General features: G+C 41.7%; 1 protein-coding gene across 1 annotated transcript in view; it reads right to left on the minus strand.

The window, feature by feature from the left end:
- efl1 (elongation factor like GTPase 1) overlaps window positions 1-15,743 on the minus strand; it is an 84,091-nt gene that overhangs the window by 64,619 nt on the left and 3,729 nt on the right. Inside the window, exons 5-11 of the mRNA XM_018672082.2 lie at window positions 15,582-15,719; window positions 15,144-15,358; window positions 12,293-12,416; window positions 10,360-10,439; window positions 9,147-9,283; window positions 8,916-9,038; window positions 3,586-3,685 (exon numbers count right to left, since the gene is read on the minus strand). Of these exons, the coding sequence (XP_018527598.1) occupies window positions 3,586-3,685; window positions 8,916-9,038; window positions 9,147-9,283; window positions 10,360-10,439; window positions 12,293-12,416; window positions 15,144-15,358; window positions 15,582-15,719 (917 nt within the window). The remainder of the gene's footprint in view (window positions 1-3,585; window positions 3,686-8,915; window positions 9,039-9,146; window positions 9,284-10,359; window positions 10,440-12,292; window positions 12,417-15,143; window positions 15,359-15,581; window positions 15,720-15,743) is intronic.

Here is a 15,743-nt window from a genome sequence, read left to right on the forward strand (position 1 = left end):
GTCTCTGGTCTCCAGTTAGCAGCTCTGCTTCACCCCCATCACCCTCCTGCTCGGCATCCTGAGGAGACTCTGCTTCACCGCTGTCGCCCTCCTGCCTGGCCTCCTGAGGAGACTTTGTTTCCTCACTGCCTTTGCCCCAGCGTCTGCCAGAGTCTCCAGCACCCAGGCCATCCGCCTGAGGCTGGTTTTACTTCCTCCTCACAATTTTCTGTCTCACTTGTGTCCATTTTGTTAATTAGTCCCTGTGTATATATAGTTTTGTCTGTGCCCTCCTGAGTTGCCAGAGTATTACCTTATGTTGCGTTGTGTTTTCCTTGTGTTCTTCATGTTCCTCGTGCTCCAGTGTTTGCCCTTTGTTTTTTTCCTCAGACTTAATTTGTTGGATTTTTACAGCTGTTCGCTTGACAGTGAGGTTTTGGTTTACTTGGTTTTGGCTTACTTTTCAATATAAGGTTTTAAATTGCACAAGACTCCTATCATAATAATCAAAATGCTGTCCTGCAGTGTGATATGGAAGATCACATTTTTTAAACATGTAATTTCATTTACAAGTATATGGGTCCTTTTCTCCCTCAGATATTTGCCATTGGAAGGTTAGAAGGTGAGTGTTAATCTCTTAATTTAACTAATTTCATATTTTCTGCCAAACAATTCACATGTCCATTTCTGTTAGTCCTGTGGTGTGGTGGCTTAACTCAAATTTAAATATCTACATTAAAAAATCACCTAATATGTATATTTATTCAGTTAGCGAAAAGCTAACGTTTGTTAATGTATGGTAAGGATTCAAAATGGCCATAATCATGTAAATGTCCTGTTGTGTAACAGTACTATCCTGATCTGTGACACATTTAAGACAGTTGTGTTACTAGTTACAGGCCTGTTGTATTTAAAATCTAAAAGCTCCCCGTGTTATCATTGTTTGTTGTGTATGGAATATTAACAGTAACTGAGTTTTAGTAATTAGCAAAGAAGTTGGTGTTATATGGAACACCGAAACAATGGATGGCAGTAGCAGGTTAAAGGTGTAAAAAATATTTGCAGTATTTTATTCTTCTATTTATATTACCTTTCGTCAAACTTGTATGCTGGTATAATTTTTAGTTGAGGACACCTAAAAAAGTTGTCATAGGACTTCACTTGGGTGGTTTAGCAAAAGCAGATCACTCTCCAGTACACAATGAGGTGGAGAGAAGACAATGAGCTCTCTTTAGCCCATTAATAGCTCACTCACATGCTTCATGGAACAGGCCATTAAACAAACACTGGTACCATCTCTGTGATGACTCCCCAACATCAATTCCAGTCTCCTCCAAGCATCTGCTTCCACTGGAAAATGGCAGCAGTAACATGTCATCCCAACCTTTTAAGTGTGAGGACAGCTTTGCTATTCATCTCAGTGGAGGAAGTAGCAGATCTCATCTTGCAGCTTCATAAAGGACTTGAAGACAGAAAGTATGACACCTGGCTTAGATTAATGGGACAGGCATTAAAGCAGAGAGCTGTGTGATGTTTGAGAGCTATCAGATTATAAAGCCAGACAGGCAGGCCAGATCAGACCAAACCAACTCCATCTATCACTGACTATCGAAGAGTGGAGGGAGTTGTGGTTTACCCTCCGCTCACCTCCAAGGAGGACACACAGATCAGGGATGGGATAGAGATGCCAACATTTGTGAACAGATGACTGATGACTGGTATACCACTATCCACTATAATATGTTGGTCAGGGAATCTTGTTTTAATAGTGAAACACCAGTTATCAGCATCTATCATTCCTGTTAACCCAAATTACAAGAAAACATATTGTCTGTGCACACATGCAATTACACTATTGTTCTTCTGCTGACAACAATCACACTATTGTTATTGCCCTCTCGCCAGCTTCAGCTGCCAAGAGCTGAGGGCCTGCTGCTACATTACAGCAAGTTGCAGCAGCTGCAACAGCAGCAAAAAAGCTGCTATAGCCGCAAGCAAGCTGTAAATCACACACATTTTCTACTGTTGGAATTCACATTCTTCTTTCTTCATTTGTACATTTTTGGCATGCTACTAGTTTTACATACTTAAAGCTAGGGATGCACCGAAATGAAAATTTGAGGCCGAAGCCGAATAAAATTAAACACTTGGCCGAATACCGAATATCGAATGCGGTTAAGTTTTTCACTATTTTTTTAAATATTGCATAAATAGCCTAGAATAAAGTTTTAGACATGTTTTTCATAGAAAGTTAATGTTTATTGAATATTCTGACAAATATCCCAGTAGCCTTTGCTTTTCAAAAAAAGCACAACAGTTTTTCATTTATATTAGGCCTTCAAACAAAACATGCATTCCAAAAAAACTAAAGTGCATTAAAGTGGATAAACCCACAACAAATGAATTATTATCTTTTTGGCACAAGTCTGCTTAGCCACAGTAGATAGCTAATAATGTAAACAGAAGGCTCAAGTAAATCTCAATAAGTGTGTGCTTGTAACCTTATACACTTATACAGGTACACACCATATCCCAGGCCAGAACAGATTTCTCAACAACAGTACTTCAGCTTCAAAATAAAAAGAAGAAAACTTTGACATCTGAGCACTTTAGCCCGGTCGATGTGCCAAGTTTCAAACATCCTGGTGAATGCGTCGGAGATGGCTGCTGCCGTATGGGATCCTCTGAACTCCTGTGAGTGAAGTACAATCTTTTGTAACTTGAAATCCGTGTCGACCCATTGCGCAGTTAAACTTAGCATGCTGGTGGGGCTGACATCCGAGCTCCATGTCTGTCGTGAAGCTGAGGTCAGCATCATTATCTTTAACCAAGAGCTCGTGGACGCGAGCTGCAACACTGTCGTACATCTCCGGTAAGCACACATCCGAGAAATACTGTCTGCTCGGTATCGTGTAACGGGGCTCAATGGGCTCCACAAGCCTCTGAAAGCCAGTGTCCTCCACAACACTAAACGGTTGATCATCCAAGGCTATGAACTCCATTACCTTCTTTGTGATTCCATTTGCTTTGGCACTGTCCTTTGCGAACTTTTTCGTCTTTTCAAAGACGTCGGCCACGGACGGAGTGGGCGTGCTGGGACAATTAGCTTTCCTTTTAGCTGCTGCATCCGTCTCTCTCTCGTACTCAGCATGCTGTTCAGGGTGTTTGGCTTTTAAATGCCAAATTAAAGCAGTAGTGCTAAAAGTCTTTGCAGAGGAACCCCCTCTAGATAGTATGGTTGAACACTCGTTGCAAACTGCCAATCTTTTCTCGCTCTCCAACACTTTAAAATATCTCCACACTGCCGACATTTTACCAAAAGGCGCCAGGTCACCGGGTCACTGCACGTTGTTTAATTGCGTCATTGCGTCACACGCCACTATTTGGCCATGATTTTAACTCACTCCACCGAAGGCCGAATGTGGCTTTTTGTGCAATAGTTGGCCAAATATATTTGGTTACCGAATATTCGGTGCATCCCTACTTAAAGCTAAAAATATGGTGCCGGAATCAAAATGTGATGTTAGCAGGTGTGCATGTCAGGGTGCAAAAAAACAGGAAAGCAGCACCATCTACTGATTACAATGTCTATAGACACATAATTACCTCTGTCTGTTCTGAGGCAAGGCCTTGGTGTCCACAGCAAACATCTTGGACACAAAGATGATGACTGGCACATTTTCACTGCTTGAACACTGGAGGAACGCTGGAAAACATCCAAGAGGAGGAAAAAAAAACAACATAATTGTGAATTTTTGAGACTGCAAAAATTTGAATTTGGGGTCTATAAGTAGTCCTCTGTGTCACTTCAGGGGTCCTAGACCTGCAGCTCATCAGATATTATGTAATTAAAGTTAAAAAAGTGCTGTTCATCTGTCAAGTCTCTGATGTCACATGTAAGAAAATTGGAGAAAGGGGGTAAATGAAAGCCTGCCAGCTACCCCTAAATACAACCACATACACATACATTTCTCTCTGTATGTGTCCTTGGCTACCCTTGCTGGCATGCTGAGGCAAAGTACACTGGGCAAGTGGCAGGTTTTGTAAATGAGTTGGAAGGAAATATACCAAAAATGTCCTCATAAAAGTTGAATACAACCAGAGGGCTGCATTGTGTGGATAATGTCAGACATTGTGTCCAGTGGAAATAGATAAAACATTTCCCCCTTTGTGTGAACATCTGGAATTCTGGTGCTGTGAGATCTGTGATGTTTGAGTCAGACCAGAGCAGTTGGTGGCTGAGATGTGATCACCCTCTAATCAGACGATTAGGGACTACATCAAGGATGGGAGGCTCGGGTGATGCAAAGGCAGTGAGAGTTCAAAGAACAAATTTGTGCTTTCTGTACCTATGAAAATCTGCCCATTTTTACAAAGATGTGAGAGAGAAATCCATGTGAATTTCTTGATAGCTGTTTTTATAAAACTGTCCACAATTATGTAAATATAAAAATTATAAGACACGCCTGTGAATATTCTCATTCCAGGTCATAGTTATCTCAAGGAAATTTAAATCGAATGCAACTGGACTTAGTTGTAGTCTAGGAAGACGTTTCACCTCTCATCCAAGAGGCTTCTTCAGTTCCTGCATGCATCTGACCAGGCTGGGGCTGTTCCAACTAAAGTTTGGTGTGGAGACCCAGGTATATTTAACCTCTGTGAGGGCTTTCACAAGACCGATGATGTCATGGATCCTTTGTGCTTCATGTGCCAACGACAGTGGTTAGGGTGACAGTCGTTGGTAGAAAACGTTAGTTTCGACTTTGTTAGTGCCCATTGTGTTATAACGACAGTCGTTAGAGTCACATGAGGCCTTTTGTAAAACATTGTTTTTCTTAGAGGCCAAATCGTAGAGTCTCCTGGGAAGGGATGAAAGGGCGGCATTGTAAATTGGATATAGGTGGTGTCTCAGACCTCCTCCTCTGTTGAGGGATGGTTTCTCTAATTTTACATAGATGGCTTCTTTCACTCCTCTTTCAAATCATCTGTCCTCTCTGTCCAAGATGTGGACCTTGTTGTCCTCAAATGAGTGGGCTGAGTTGTTCCTTCAAAGGAGTTCAAAGCCTTGTCCTCTACCTCCTCCATGTATAAGTTTGCCACAATGGGGGATACTGGGGAACCCATGGTAGTTGTTGTAAACATTCTATCACCTTCTTTTTGTACCCACTGGGGTCTCGTTTTAGAGTTTTGTATGTGTTAGAATCATTGAGTAGTGCAGTGATCTTGGCCTGGTAATCAGTTGTATTGAGCACAACTGTGCATCTACCCTTGTCTGCTGGAAGAATTGTGATGTTTTGGTCTTTGCTCAGTGCTGTTACTGCTTTCCTCTCCCCAATGGTGAGGTTAGAGGGTGGGACCTTCGCTCCGGACAACGCTGCTGACACTTTTAACCTTAGCTGTTCAGCCTCGGTTCCAATTAAGTTGTTTTTCTTTATAGCAGATTCTGTAGCTGTTATCAAATCCACTATGGGTAACTCTTTTGGTGTCATGGCAAAGTTCAAGCCCTTGGCTAGGACCTCTTTCTCTGGGTGGGTAAGTTCTCAGTCTGACAAGTTCTTTACCCATCTGTTTAGTGTTTTATTCTGTGCTGGAATGTCAGCTTTTTGCCTCCAGGAGAGTATTTCTGTGTTTTTGTCATTAATTTGAGATTGTAGTTTGTGGAATTTCTACAAAACTACAAAAAGAAGGCATCATTGACAAAGCACAATATTATCTGCTTTATCGACAAGACTCAATTCCTTGCTTATATGGACTCCCCAAGATCCATAAAGAAGGGGCACAACTAAGTCCAGTTGTGTTAGATTTAAATTTCCTTGAGATATAAGAAGACACAAAGAAAAGTTGTGTCCCCTTTCAATTTACTTAGCACACAAAATATGGGATATCACTCCCCTGCGTGGCCTAACTAAAGATACCTCTATTCACACCTTCAAGACAGATGACCAGTGACAGTGCATGTGAGCCCCACCTGCACATATAAACATCCATCAACACAGACATCCCATAGGTCTTATGGTCTTAACCTTGCTGAGAACACCAATGTGTCAGGCTACCTAGCTGCTGTTAGTAAATAAACTCTGTTTCTTCGGGCTATTGCCAACTTGAAGTTAGCTTAACTGTCCCTTTTGGTGGCCATCAGTGCCTTAACTGGCTAACCACAGACCCCTAATTTTGAGTTTTCTGTTTTGCAGAAGCTATTTATATGTATGTATTTCAGTAAGAGCACCAAGCCTATGTAGGCAAAGTCTTCTGTTCGTCCCTGTACTCAGGGGTATGACTCCTCTTTGTGTGAACAGGATCAGCCCAAAGCGTGTCCTGTCTGTCTGCAAAGAGTTTTCAGTAATGTGAGTAATTACTGCTTTGGAGGTGAGCAAAGGTTGGGACCACTGCTATTTCGCTGCTCCGGGGGTGGGGGTGGGGTCTTCACCTCATTCTACAGACCTTTGAGTGTTGAACAAGTACTTAAGCCCAGGAGATTGGTTTGCAACAATAAGTCTCACAGATGCTTATTTTCATGGAGCAATACACCCAGACTACAGGCAGTTTCTTAGATTTGCAATCACAGGCGCAGCCTTTAAACATCTGGTGCTGACATTCACCTGTCACTTGCCTTGCTAAGTAGGGCCTCCCTCATAGGGAGGGTGTCTTTTCATAAAGTGGTGTCCACAGATACCTCCCTGAGGGGGTGGGGGACTGTGATGGCAAGTCGGTGAGAAGGGTTTGGACAGTCAACTGGAGCTAGCCCTGGAGCATTTTCGTCTGGTTCTGCCTCTGGTGCTTGGCAAAATTATGGTATACTGAGATAATCGGGTTGCTGGAAGTGAGGCCCTGGCAGCTTCCCCTCCACAGAGACCTCCTCTCTTAAGCAGGACAGGGAGTGATTCATCAGCACCCAGAACTTTGGGGGCCGCATGCCTACCTCCTGAGAAGTCCAACTTGACTGCTAAGTGTTGTGACAAGAGCTTCATCCACTAAAGGCCTTTATGTGTATCAGGACCAAAATGTACTTCCATTTCAGTGACATTTTTGACATTTCATCAGGAGCTGCTGGATAAGGGTCACTCTTTTTCCATTATTAAGGTCTAATGAGATGACCCAGGGTCTATCCCATACTTTATGTATTGTACCTCATTCCTCTCCTTCAGGGAAGAGTAGTTATAGTCATTTCGTTTCTGGTCTCTGTAGTATTGTCCAAAGGCCTTTTCACAGACATTTTGACATGTCATAGTAAGGAAATATGTCTGTGCAGATTTTCAGTCATCCAGGTCATGGTAGTCTTAAGTGCTTAAGTTGAAGGCAACTAGACTTCTTTTAGGTTTCTTGAAGATGTTTCACCTGTCCTCCGAAAGGCTTCCTCAGTTCTGAAAACTGGTTGGGGAGTCCCAGGTATTTAACCTCTGGGAGGTGGTCCTGAAAGTTGTTAACATACTCTGTCATTATGTGAGTCATTAGGGTCACATGAGCCCAGGTGTGACTCATTGGTGGGTTGTTGATCCACCCTGACATCATGTGAGTCGTTAGGATCACATGTCTCAAAGCCTGAATGGTGGATAAATCGCCTGGGTAAGGATCACCTCTGTTTAAAGATGGATGTTCCAAATGGATATACATGGCCTCTTTTTCTCCTCTCTCAAACCATCTGTCCTCTCTATCCAAAATGTGACTCTGTGATTCCGCAACCAGTTTTCAGAACTGAGGAAGCCTTTCGTATGAGAAGTGAAACTTCAAGAAACCTAAAAGAAGTCCAGTTGCCTTCAACTTCAGCACTTAAGACTACCATGACCTGGATGACTGTGTGACACCCACTCAAGCCTTCAGCCCTTCAACTTTTCCTCTAATTTTTGTGCTTCAACTCCTCTTCACTTTTCACTTCTTACAATTTATACCTCAAATTGTAGATATTTTTGTGCTCTGTCACACAGTGTGACTCCCGAAGCCTCTGATCACCAAGAGGAGCCCTCAAGTGCCGCACTGATCTCCATACAGCTCTCTACAGACATCCCATACTGTGGTCATTTTTCACTTTATCTACACAAATGACACAGTAGAGGCTGAGACCTTGATATTGCTGTGGCAACCTGTGAGTGCAGTTGGACAACAGGTGATTCTGATCAGCTGATCTCTGATGTCTTAAACACAACATGTACTGTGTACACTCACAAACAGACAGACACACACACAACTGTCATCTATATATTAACACGGGCCATTTTGGTGGATTCCTCTTACACAGAGATCAGTGAATTATCTTTAAGCAGTGTTTAAGACTTCATACCTCTCTCTCTCCATTTTAACTGTTTGAGTCAAACCCTCGGCAGCTGTTACCTTTTGAACTGTTGAAATGAATGCTTCAACTATTGGTTTTAACTTTCAGCTTTTGCATCTACCCTTTCTTTCTGCTAATTTTAGCCATTTTCAGCATTGCTTAAAATTGCTTTTGACTTTCAACCTTTAAGGTTTTCTTCTGCATTTCAACAATAATTTCAGCCATTTTAAGCATTGCTTCAGCGATGCATTCAGCTCTCAGCATTCATGCATTTTCTAGTTCTGTTTAGAATTAGTAAAATAAGGGGTTACTACATTAAACTGACTAGTCTCAGTTTTAATGTAAGTTGCTTTACATCAATACAGAAAAAACTGAGCGAGATATAGCCCTTTTAACACATTGAGCCAAGGTTCAAAAGTTACTGGACATTGATACCTCTGACAGATTTTTTTTAAAAGTCTTTTTTTCAGGACAGTAAAAGAGAGACAGGAAACAAGGAGAGAGTAGGGGAGTGACATGCAGCAAGGGTCCGGCCGGATCGGGAGTCGAACCAGGGTCTGCCTGCTCAGACTACTAGGACCTACATGATAGGCGGTTTGAGCAAGGCACTAGGGAATGCACTGTGAATGAGTATCTCTACAAAAATAGAAGCACAAGTGTGTTTGTATACCTCTTTTAAGTTCCTGAGTTTGTTGGGGCAATGTGTCAAATCGTCGGGCTCCAACACTCATCAATTTCTCCACGCGCTCTGCTGTCATGTCTAAAGGACTGGGAAGCTTCTCACACACCATGGCTACAAGTTGTGTTAAAGAAAACTACAAATACACAAACAACCCCCAAAAAATGTTCAACTTGGATGGCCAAATAAAAATAGGAAGTAAAAGGTTCTGTTCCAGGATACAGAGGACAGCTTGGGACACAGGTAACCATTGGCTGCAGATGGCAGACAGGAGGACTTTGGGGTCCGAGTGACGAGAGTCCCTGGCCATCACCTTTACCCCAAGTGATGTCACCACCTTCTCCACCTTCTCCTTGTCCCTGGTTACAAACAAAAGTAAACATCTTTACAGACATAACACAGGGCATGGACATCAACAGGTTCTGACCTGTTCCAGATCCATTCCAGGTATTTTGCAGTATTATCATGACCACAATGAGAAGTAGGTGGTGGTATAAGCTGATGTAGTGACTACTTCCAGCATTAGTCAGTGGAATGCTGCTGGTGAGCTAACCACTTCAAGTCAGCTGGGAACAGGCTAGTGCTAGTTAGTCACAAAAGCTCTCCAAAGTAGCTGACTTGCTAACTGTCTGCATACCAAACCAAACCACATACAGTACATTCTGAAAATATTAAGACCCTGTTATTTTATTTATTTTTTTTACATTTTATGTTGCAGGTTTATGCTGAGGTAAAAAAAAATATATATATATATGTGTGTGTGTGTGTGTGTGTGTGTGTGTGTGTACACTTTTTCCCCTCATTATTCTACACTCAATGCCCCATAATGACAAAGTGAAAAGTTAATTAAAGAATTAACATCATTTTAGAAATTTCTGCAAATGTATTAAAAAGGAAAAACTGAAATATCACACTGACTCAAATTTTACGACTGTTTGCTATGACACTTCAGTTTCAGCTCAGGTTCCTCCCATTCCCCTTGATCATCTTTGAGATGTGTCTACACCTTGACTGGAGTCTACCTGTGGTAAAGTTGACTGAACATGATTTGGAAAGGTACATACCTGTCTATATAAGTCTAGTCTCTCAGCGGACAATGCTTACAGAGCAGAAACAAAGCCGTGAGGTCATACGAACTATCTCCAGAGCTCAGAGACAGGACTGTCCAAAGGCAAAGACTATTCCAAATTTCTTCCATTTAAGAATTAGGGAGGCCGCAGTGCACCTGAGAACCTCCAGTGCAGCAGAAAAATGTTTAGTAGCCTTCTCCAGATCGATACCTTTACACAACTATATTTATTCACAATAATATCCTAAAAGAAATATTCCTAAAAATATTTCAAATAATTTCGATCAGCTGAATTTACCAATTTACCAAGTGGAATCCAGTCAAATTTAGCTTCTTTTCAAAATGTCAAATGTATCTTTCACCCACCTCCTAGTGACAACTGCATCATATAAACTCCAAATGTTATCCAGCACTAGCTGCACAAACAGTGGCTTCTTTCCTTTGGCCTGCAGTTAACAGGGAGACAAAGAGAACACATCAGAATGAATATAAGAGATAAGGAAGAAATAATAATAATAATAATAATAATACTTTGACTGAGCATTAGTTTAAAGTCCAGTTCTGCCCAAAGAGTCAAATTTTTGTCTCGTCAGACCAAAGAAGATTCTTCCTCATGCTCTCAGGGTCCTGTTTGTGTATGTGTATGCATTTTTACTAGCCACTCTGCCATAAAGGCCTGATTGATGGAGTGCTGCTGAGATGGTTGTTCTAGCAGATTTTCCTATCTCTGCAGAGGACTTCTGAATCTGTTAGAGTGACCATTGGGCTTGTGGTTACCTCCTTTCTTGCTTTATTATTCAGTTGGGCTGGAGCCAGCTCTAAGAAGAGTCCTGGTGGTTCCAAACTCATTCCATTTCTCAATTATTGAGGCCACTGTGCTCCTGCTCATTTCTAAACTATGTCAATATATGCCAAACTATTCCCATTAATTAAATTTTTCGCAGTCATACATCTAATAAAGGGCTTGGTGTGTGTTTTTATAAAAAGAGAAAACACTGCTAATAAAGGCCTGTCTCATAGTTGCTTAATCATGCAATTATCCAATCAGCCAATTGTGGCTTAAGTGCAATACAGGCTCACTAGGCTGGACAGCTGAAGACTGGAAAACATAGCCTGGTCTGATGAATCTGATCTCAAAGGAAAGCTGGTCTCAAATTTGGCCTATCAAGATGGGCTCAGTCAGGTGAAGCAAGTGTAGGCCAGGTTAAACTCTGCACCAGAGAAGAGATGCACTGCAGACCAGGCCTAATGTTAGCTCTACTGAGTGGGTGGCAGTATGCAGGCAGGCCTGGAAAGGCTAAAGGAGAGTCCTTTAGCCTCTCACAGAAATATATTCTGTATTCATTTCAATGGAACAGAGTTAGGCATAGATACAGACTGAACATTATGGGTAGAACTGCACTGAGTAGGGGGTATGAGTACAGATGTATGTATAAATACAGATCAGCGTTATATCACCACCACCAGTCTGGACTGTTGTCAAAAGGCATGTTTGGACAATGGATTCATGCTGTTGATACCAAAGTCTGGCTCTAGATCCATCAGGCCAGGCTATGTTTTCCAGTCTTCAGCTGTCCAGTTTTGGTGAGACTGTGCCCACTGTAGCCTCAGCTTTCTGTTCTTGGCTGACAGGAGTGGAACCTGACAAGATCTTTTGCTGTTGTAGTCCATCCACGTCAAAGTTGGATGTGTTGTGAGAGGCTTTCCTGTCCCACAGTTGAAAAGAATAGTTATCTGAGTTACTGTAGTCTTTCTATCAGGTCCAACCAGTCTGACCATTCACCTCTGACCTCCTTCATCAACTAGATGTTTCGATTCACAGAGCTGGCACTTGCTGGATGTTTTTTTGTTTTTGGTGCCTAGAGACTGTAGTGAGTGAACAGCTCAAGAGATAAGCAGTTTCAGAAATACTCAAACCAGCCTGTCTGGCACCAACAATCATGCCATAGTCAAAGTCACTGAGGTCACATTTTTCTGCACTCTGATGTTTGATGTGAACATTAACTGAAGCTCCTGGCCTGTAGCTGCACAATTAAATGCATTACACCGCTGCCACATGATTGGCTGATTGGATAATTGAATAATAAAGTAATCAGTGAGTATGAGTGTGTGTTTGCATGCTAAACGTTGCTAATTAGCACCCAACACAAGATACAGCTATGGCTGATGAGAATGTCATTAGTTTTGCAGATAACTGAAATGCTGACCTGCTGATCATGCTGACTGAAAAGGTATCATCAAAGTTATTCAAGGAGAATATAAATGTCCCCCTCAGCATCTACAATTACAGTTACATTACCTGAGCACCTTTCATGATCTTCTTTGCTTTTGCATTGAGGTAGAAATCTCCCCACAGGGTTTTGAGTAGCACCTCTGTTTTAATCCCCATTCTCTGGCTGTAGATGTGGGCAAACTGCTGGATGCTACAAAAAACACAAAATCATACTCTTAGTCCATTTACATTTTTTAATGCAGGTTCACTGACAAAAGAAGAGCACTGATCTTTACTATTGCAAACTATGTTACAGGATTCAGCTTTTTTGTTTTAACAGGGCTTATTAGCAGCTTTGATTAAAGTGGAACTCTGATATCAGTAATTGTGTATTTGTCTAGACATTAGCTTCAGTAAACGCAAGTCTTGGCTTCAAAGGTGAAGAAGACTTGGTTGACACCACTCTGACTTAATTAGGGCCCGAGCAATGAAATTGCAAGGACCCAAACAGGGCCAAACTTTGTCCAAACTGCATCAGACTTTACACTATTGTTAATGGTCCCTAACTGCACACATCCATGTCAATATTCATACAATTGTTGTAGCGCCACCTACAGAGAACAGGAAATGACATAGTGTGATGTGCAGTTAGTAGAAGGGTGAGCGGATTCACTTCAAATGTTGTCAGGACAGCCTTAAGGCCTTCATGATGACTTACTGCGAAAATTGTGAGTTTTCGTTGAAGCGTGTGCGTGTGAGGGCATGGTTAATTTCAATCTTGCAGTCTAAGTCTCCCACTTCACCATTTTTGAGTAGTTTGCTGCTTTATCTAGCAGATGTAGCTGTTGCAGCTTGACCTGTTGACCTCAGATCAGTGAACTAAGATAATGTCTAATGCAGTGTTTTTTTCTGATATGAAAATGCATATTATTCAGCACACTCAGCCTGAGCAGGCCCCTCTTCAGAAACTCAGATTTGCAGTTGTCAAGACTGGCTTGAAAATTTAAACTGGCTTCAAATTAATTTTAAGGAATTGCAGGTTATTTTCAATTCATGTAATCTTTTTTTTTTTTTTTAAGCTGACAGCCCTATTTTATCACACCATAAAAACCTTGTGTGTGGTGGTGTTAAATTGAACCCACAGGCTTGTGATTTTTCAAAAGAACATATATTTCTGTGGTAATTAGGCCTATGTTGTTTGAAAGTGACCAGATCTGTCTGTGTTTTTGTTTTATTGTTTATATATTCAGAACACAGTAGGTAGTAACTGATCTTCCTCTGTTACTCCATCACCCTTACTGTTTCTTTCCATCTCCCTCTCCTCATCTTCTCCCATATGTCTCCCCTTGACCAAAGCTGAGCATGGATTGATGCTGTCTTTACAGTTTGGTTTGGTTCAGTTAAGAAATTACACACAGGGTCGGCTGATATTTTGGTGTTACACGGTGTCCGGTCACAGTAAAAGTGCATGTCTACGCCAGTCGACGTAGACGTGGGGGTGAGCCACCTCACGGGTTGGTTATATTATAAGTGACGTCACACAGTGAAAAGTTAGTGTGCGTCTCTCTATGTTTATTTATCCTTTACTAAGATGTATTCTTTAAACCTGCCTAAATGCATGTTTCTTGCATTTTTTAGCTTCACGATGCGTACTGCTGTATTTCCTGAATGGCGATGCATCGTGCCGTGGTGCACTGTTACGTCAGCATAAGCCCTACGACCTGCGTTAACCCCGCGGTTGCCAGTCCTCCGACGGGCGCACAGTGCGAGGGCCCGTTCAACGCTGCTCACAGTTTTAATTTGTTTATTTATCGCAGAGAGTGATCACAAGGACAAGCTAGCCTGAGAAATATGTCAATTTTCTCATCATTGACTGTCATACACCAAACTGCCAGGGCAGCATGAAGACTTTATGCCACTGTGTTTATATGTAGAATACATGTTGTTAAGTGACTGACTCATCTTTTAGTTACAACATTAGAGAGAAGCATTTGACTCTGAAAGCAATCAACTGTACAAAAAATTTGGTCTTTTAAGGTATCAAACACATTGGAGTTTTCTCTGGTCTCTGATGGGTCTGTAATCATCTACTGAGGGTCATCTGATGTCAGAGATTATTAAATCTAAGTTGACAGCACCATCTAGTGGACTTTTGAACATTTCTTCAGGTGTGTCTAGGGGTAGCAACTGCATATACAGTGAATCAGGTGGTTTTGGGTAATAAGGTACAAGGTTAGGCTCCAGTTTCAGAGCCATATTAATCAACTTAGGGTTAATTAGGTCCCAAGGCAAAAATGAACAATGGGCCCATGTTGACACATTCGACAAGTACCCCTTGTCTAGAATACTAGTCCCACCCCAGGCTTGATGTGTGTCTATAAGTTTGAGTTCATTTTTTTAAAGTCACATTTGTTGAAGCATATATACAAACGTTACTCAACTTATGGTCAAGGGCCCCTCTACTAGTCAGGACCTCGAAAACAGGTAAAAACAAAGGCATGAGCCCCTGACTTCAGTTCATAAAATGCTTTAGTGCTTCTTTCAGATTTTGTTATTTGCCTCATAGTGGAACTGTGATGAAAGTTTTTATATCGATTTAATGGTTTTACGACTTGAAAATAAAATGACCTAATACTGCTCATATAATTGAGCAGTAAGAGCAGTGGGGGCAAAATAAAAATATCAGTTTCCTCTTAATATTTATTAAACTTATTAATCCTAGTTTACGAATAAATCTACTTCATTTAGCACTTTGTTAATATCACGGAAAAGAACCTGTATCATGACTGAAACTGAAATAGTCACTGACTGACCCATAAGCAGCCTCTGGTGAAACTGCCTACTACAGCTTTCTGAGGACCTCCCCTCCCACTTGCATCCTCTGAACTGTGCATACCACTGATATCATCAATGCAGGTTTAGAGGAGACAAGCCTCACCTGAAGCCCCATCCATCTATGGCGCTGGCAAAGACCACATTCCCTTGGTCAGGAGAAAAGTAGAGGTGGGAGTCATCAGCCTCCTCCAGCCCAGCACTCCAGTCATAAACCTGATCACCACTCAACGTTCCACTCTCTCTCTCCTCTATCTTCTCTTTCTCAGCTCGCTCCTCCAGAACTTTGGATGTAAACAAAGTTCCTGTCACTGCATTCACCTGAAAGGAAGAACATGCACACTGATGCTAAGGCACCATGGTCTACACTACCAAACACTACCAACTTTATTTTTTTCCATGAATCAATAGAAAATACACAGTCACTTCAATACAACTTCACTAAAGGCTTTTCAACTCAATATTGTAGTTGAGAGTGTTACTAAGAATTTGTAGTAAAATACACAAATCGTGGCCTGCGTCAGATGAGAACTGGGCTCCTCACCTGTTCCAGGATCTTCTGCAGGTGGGTGTAGGCTTCCTGAGATGTCAACTTTAGCTCCATGATGAGGCGGTCTATCTTATTGATGACGAGAACAGGCCTGATGTTCTCCAGCCATGCTTGACGCAACACAACCTGGGTCTACACACAATAGCCATATGATAG

Source organism: Lates calcarifer, unplaced genomic scaffold (genome assembly GCF_001640805.2).
Source record: "Lates calcarifer isolate ASB-BC8 unplaced genomic scaffold, TLL_Latcal_v3 _unitig_950_quiver_259, whole genome shotgun sequence".
Taxonomy (NCBI): domain Eukaryota; kingdom Metazoa; phylum Chordata; class Actinopteri; family Centropomidae; genus Lates; species Lates calcarifer.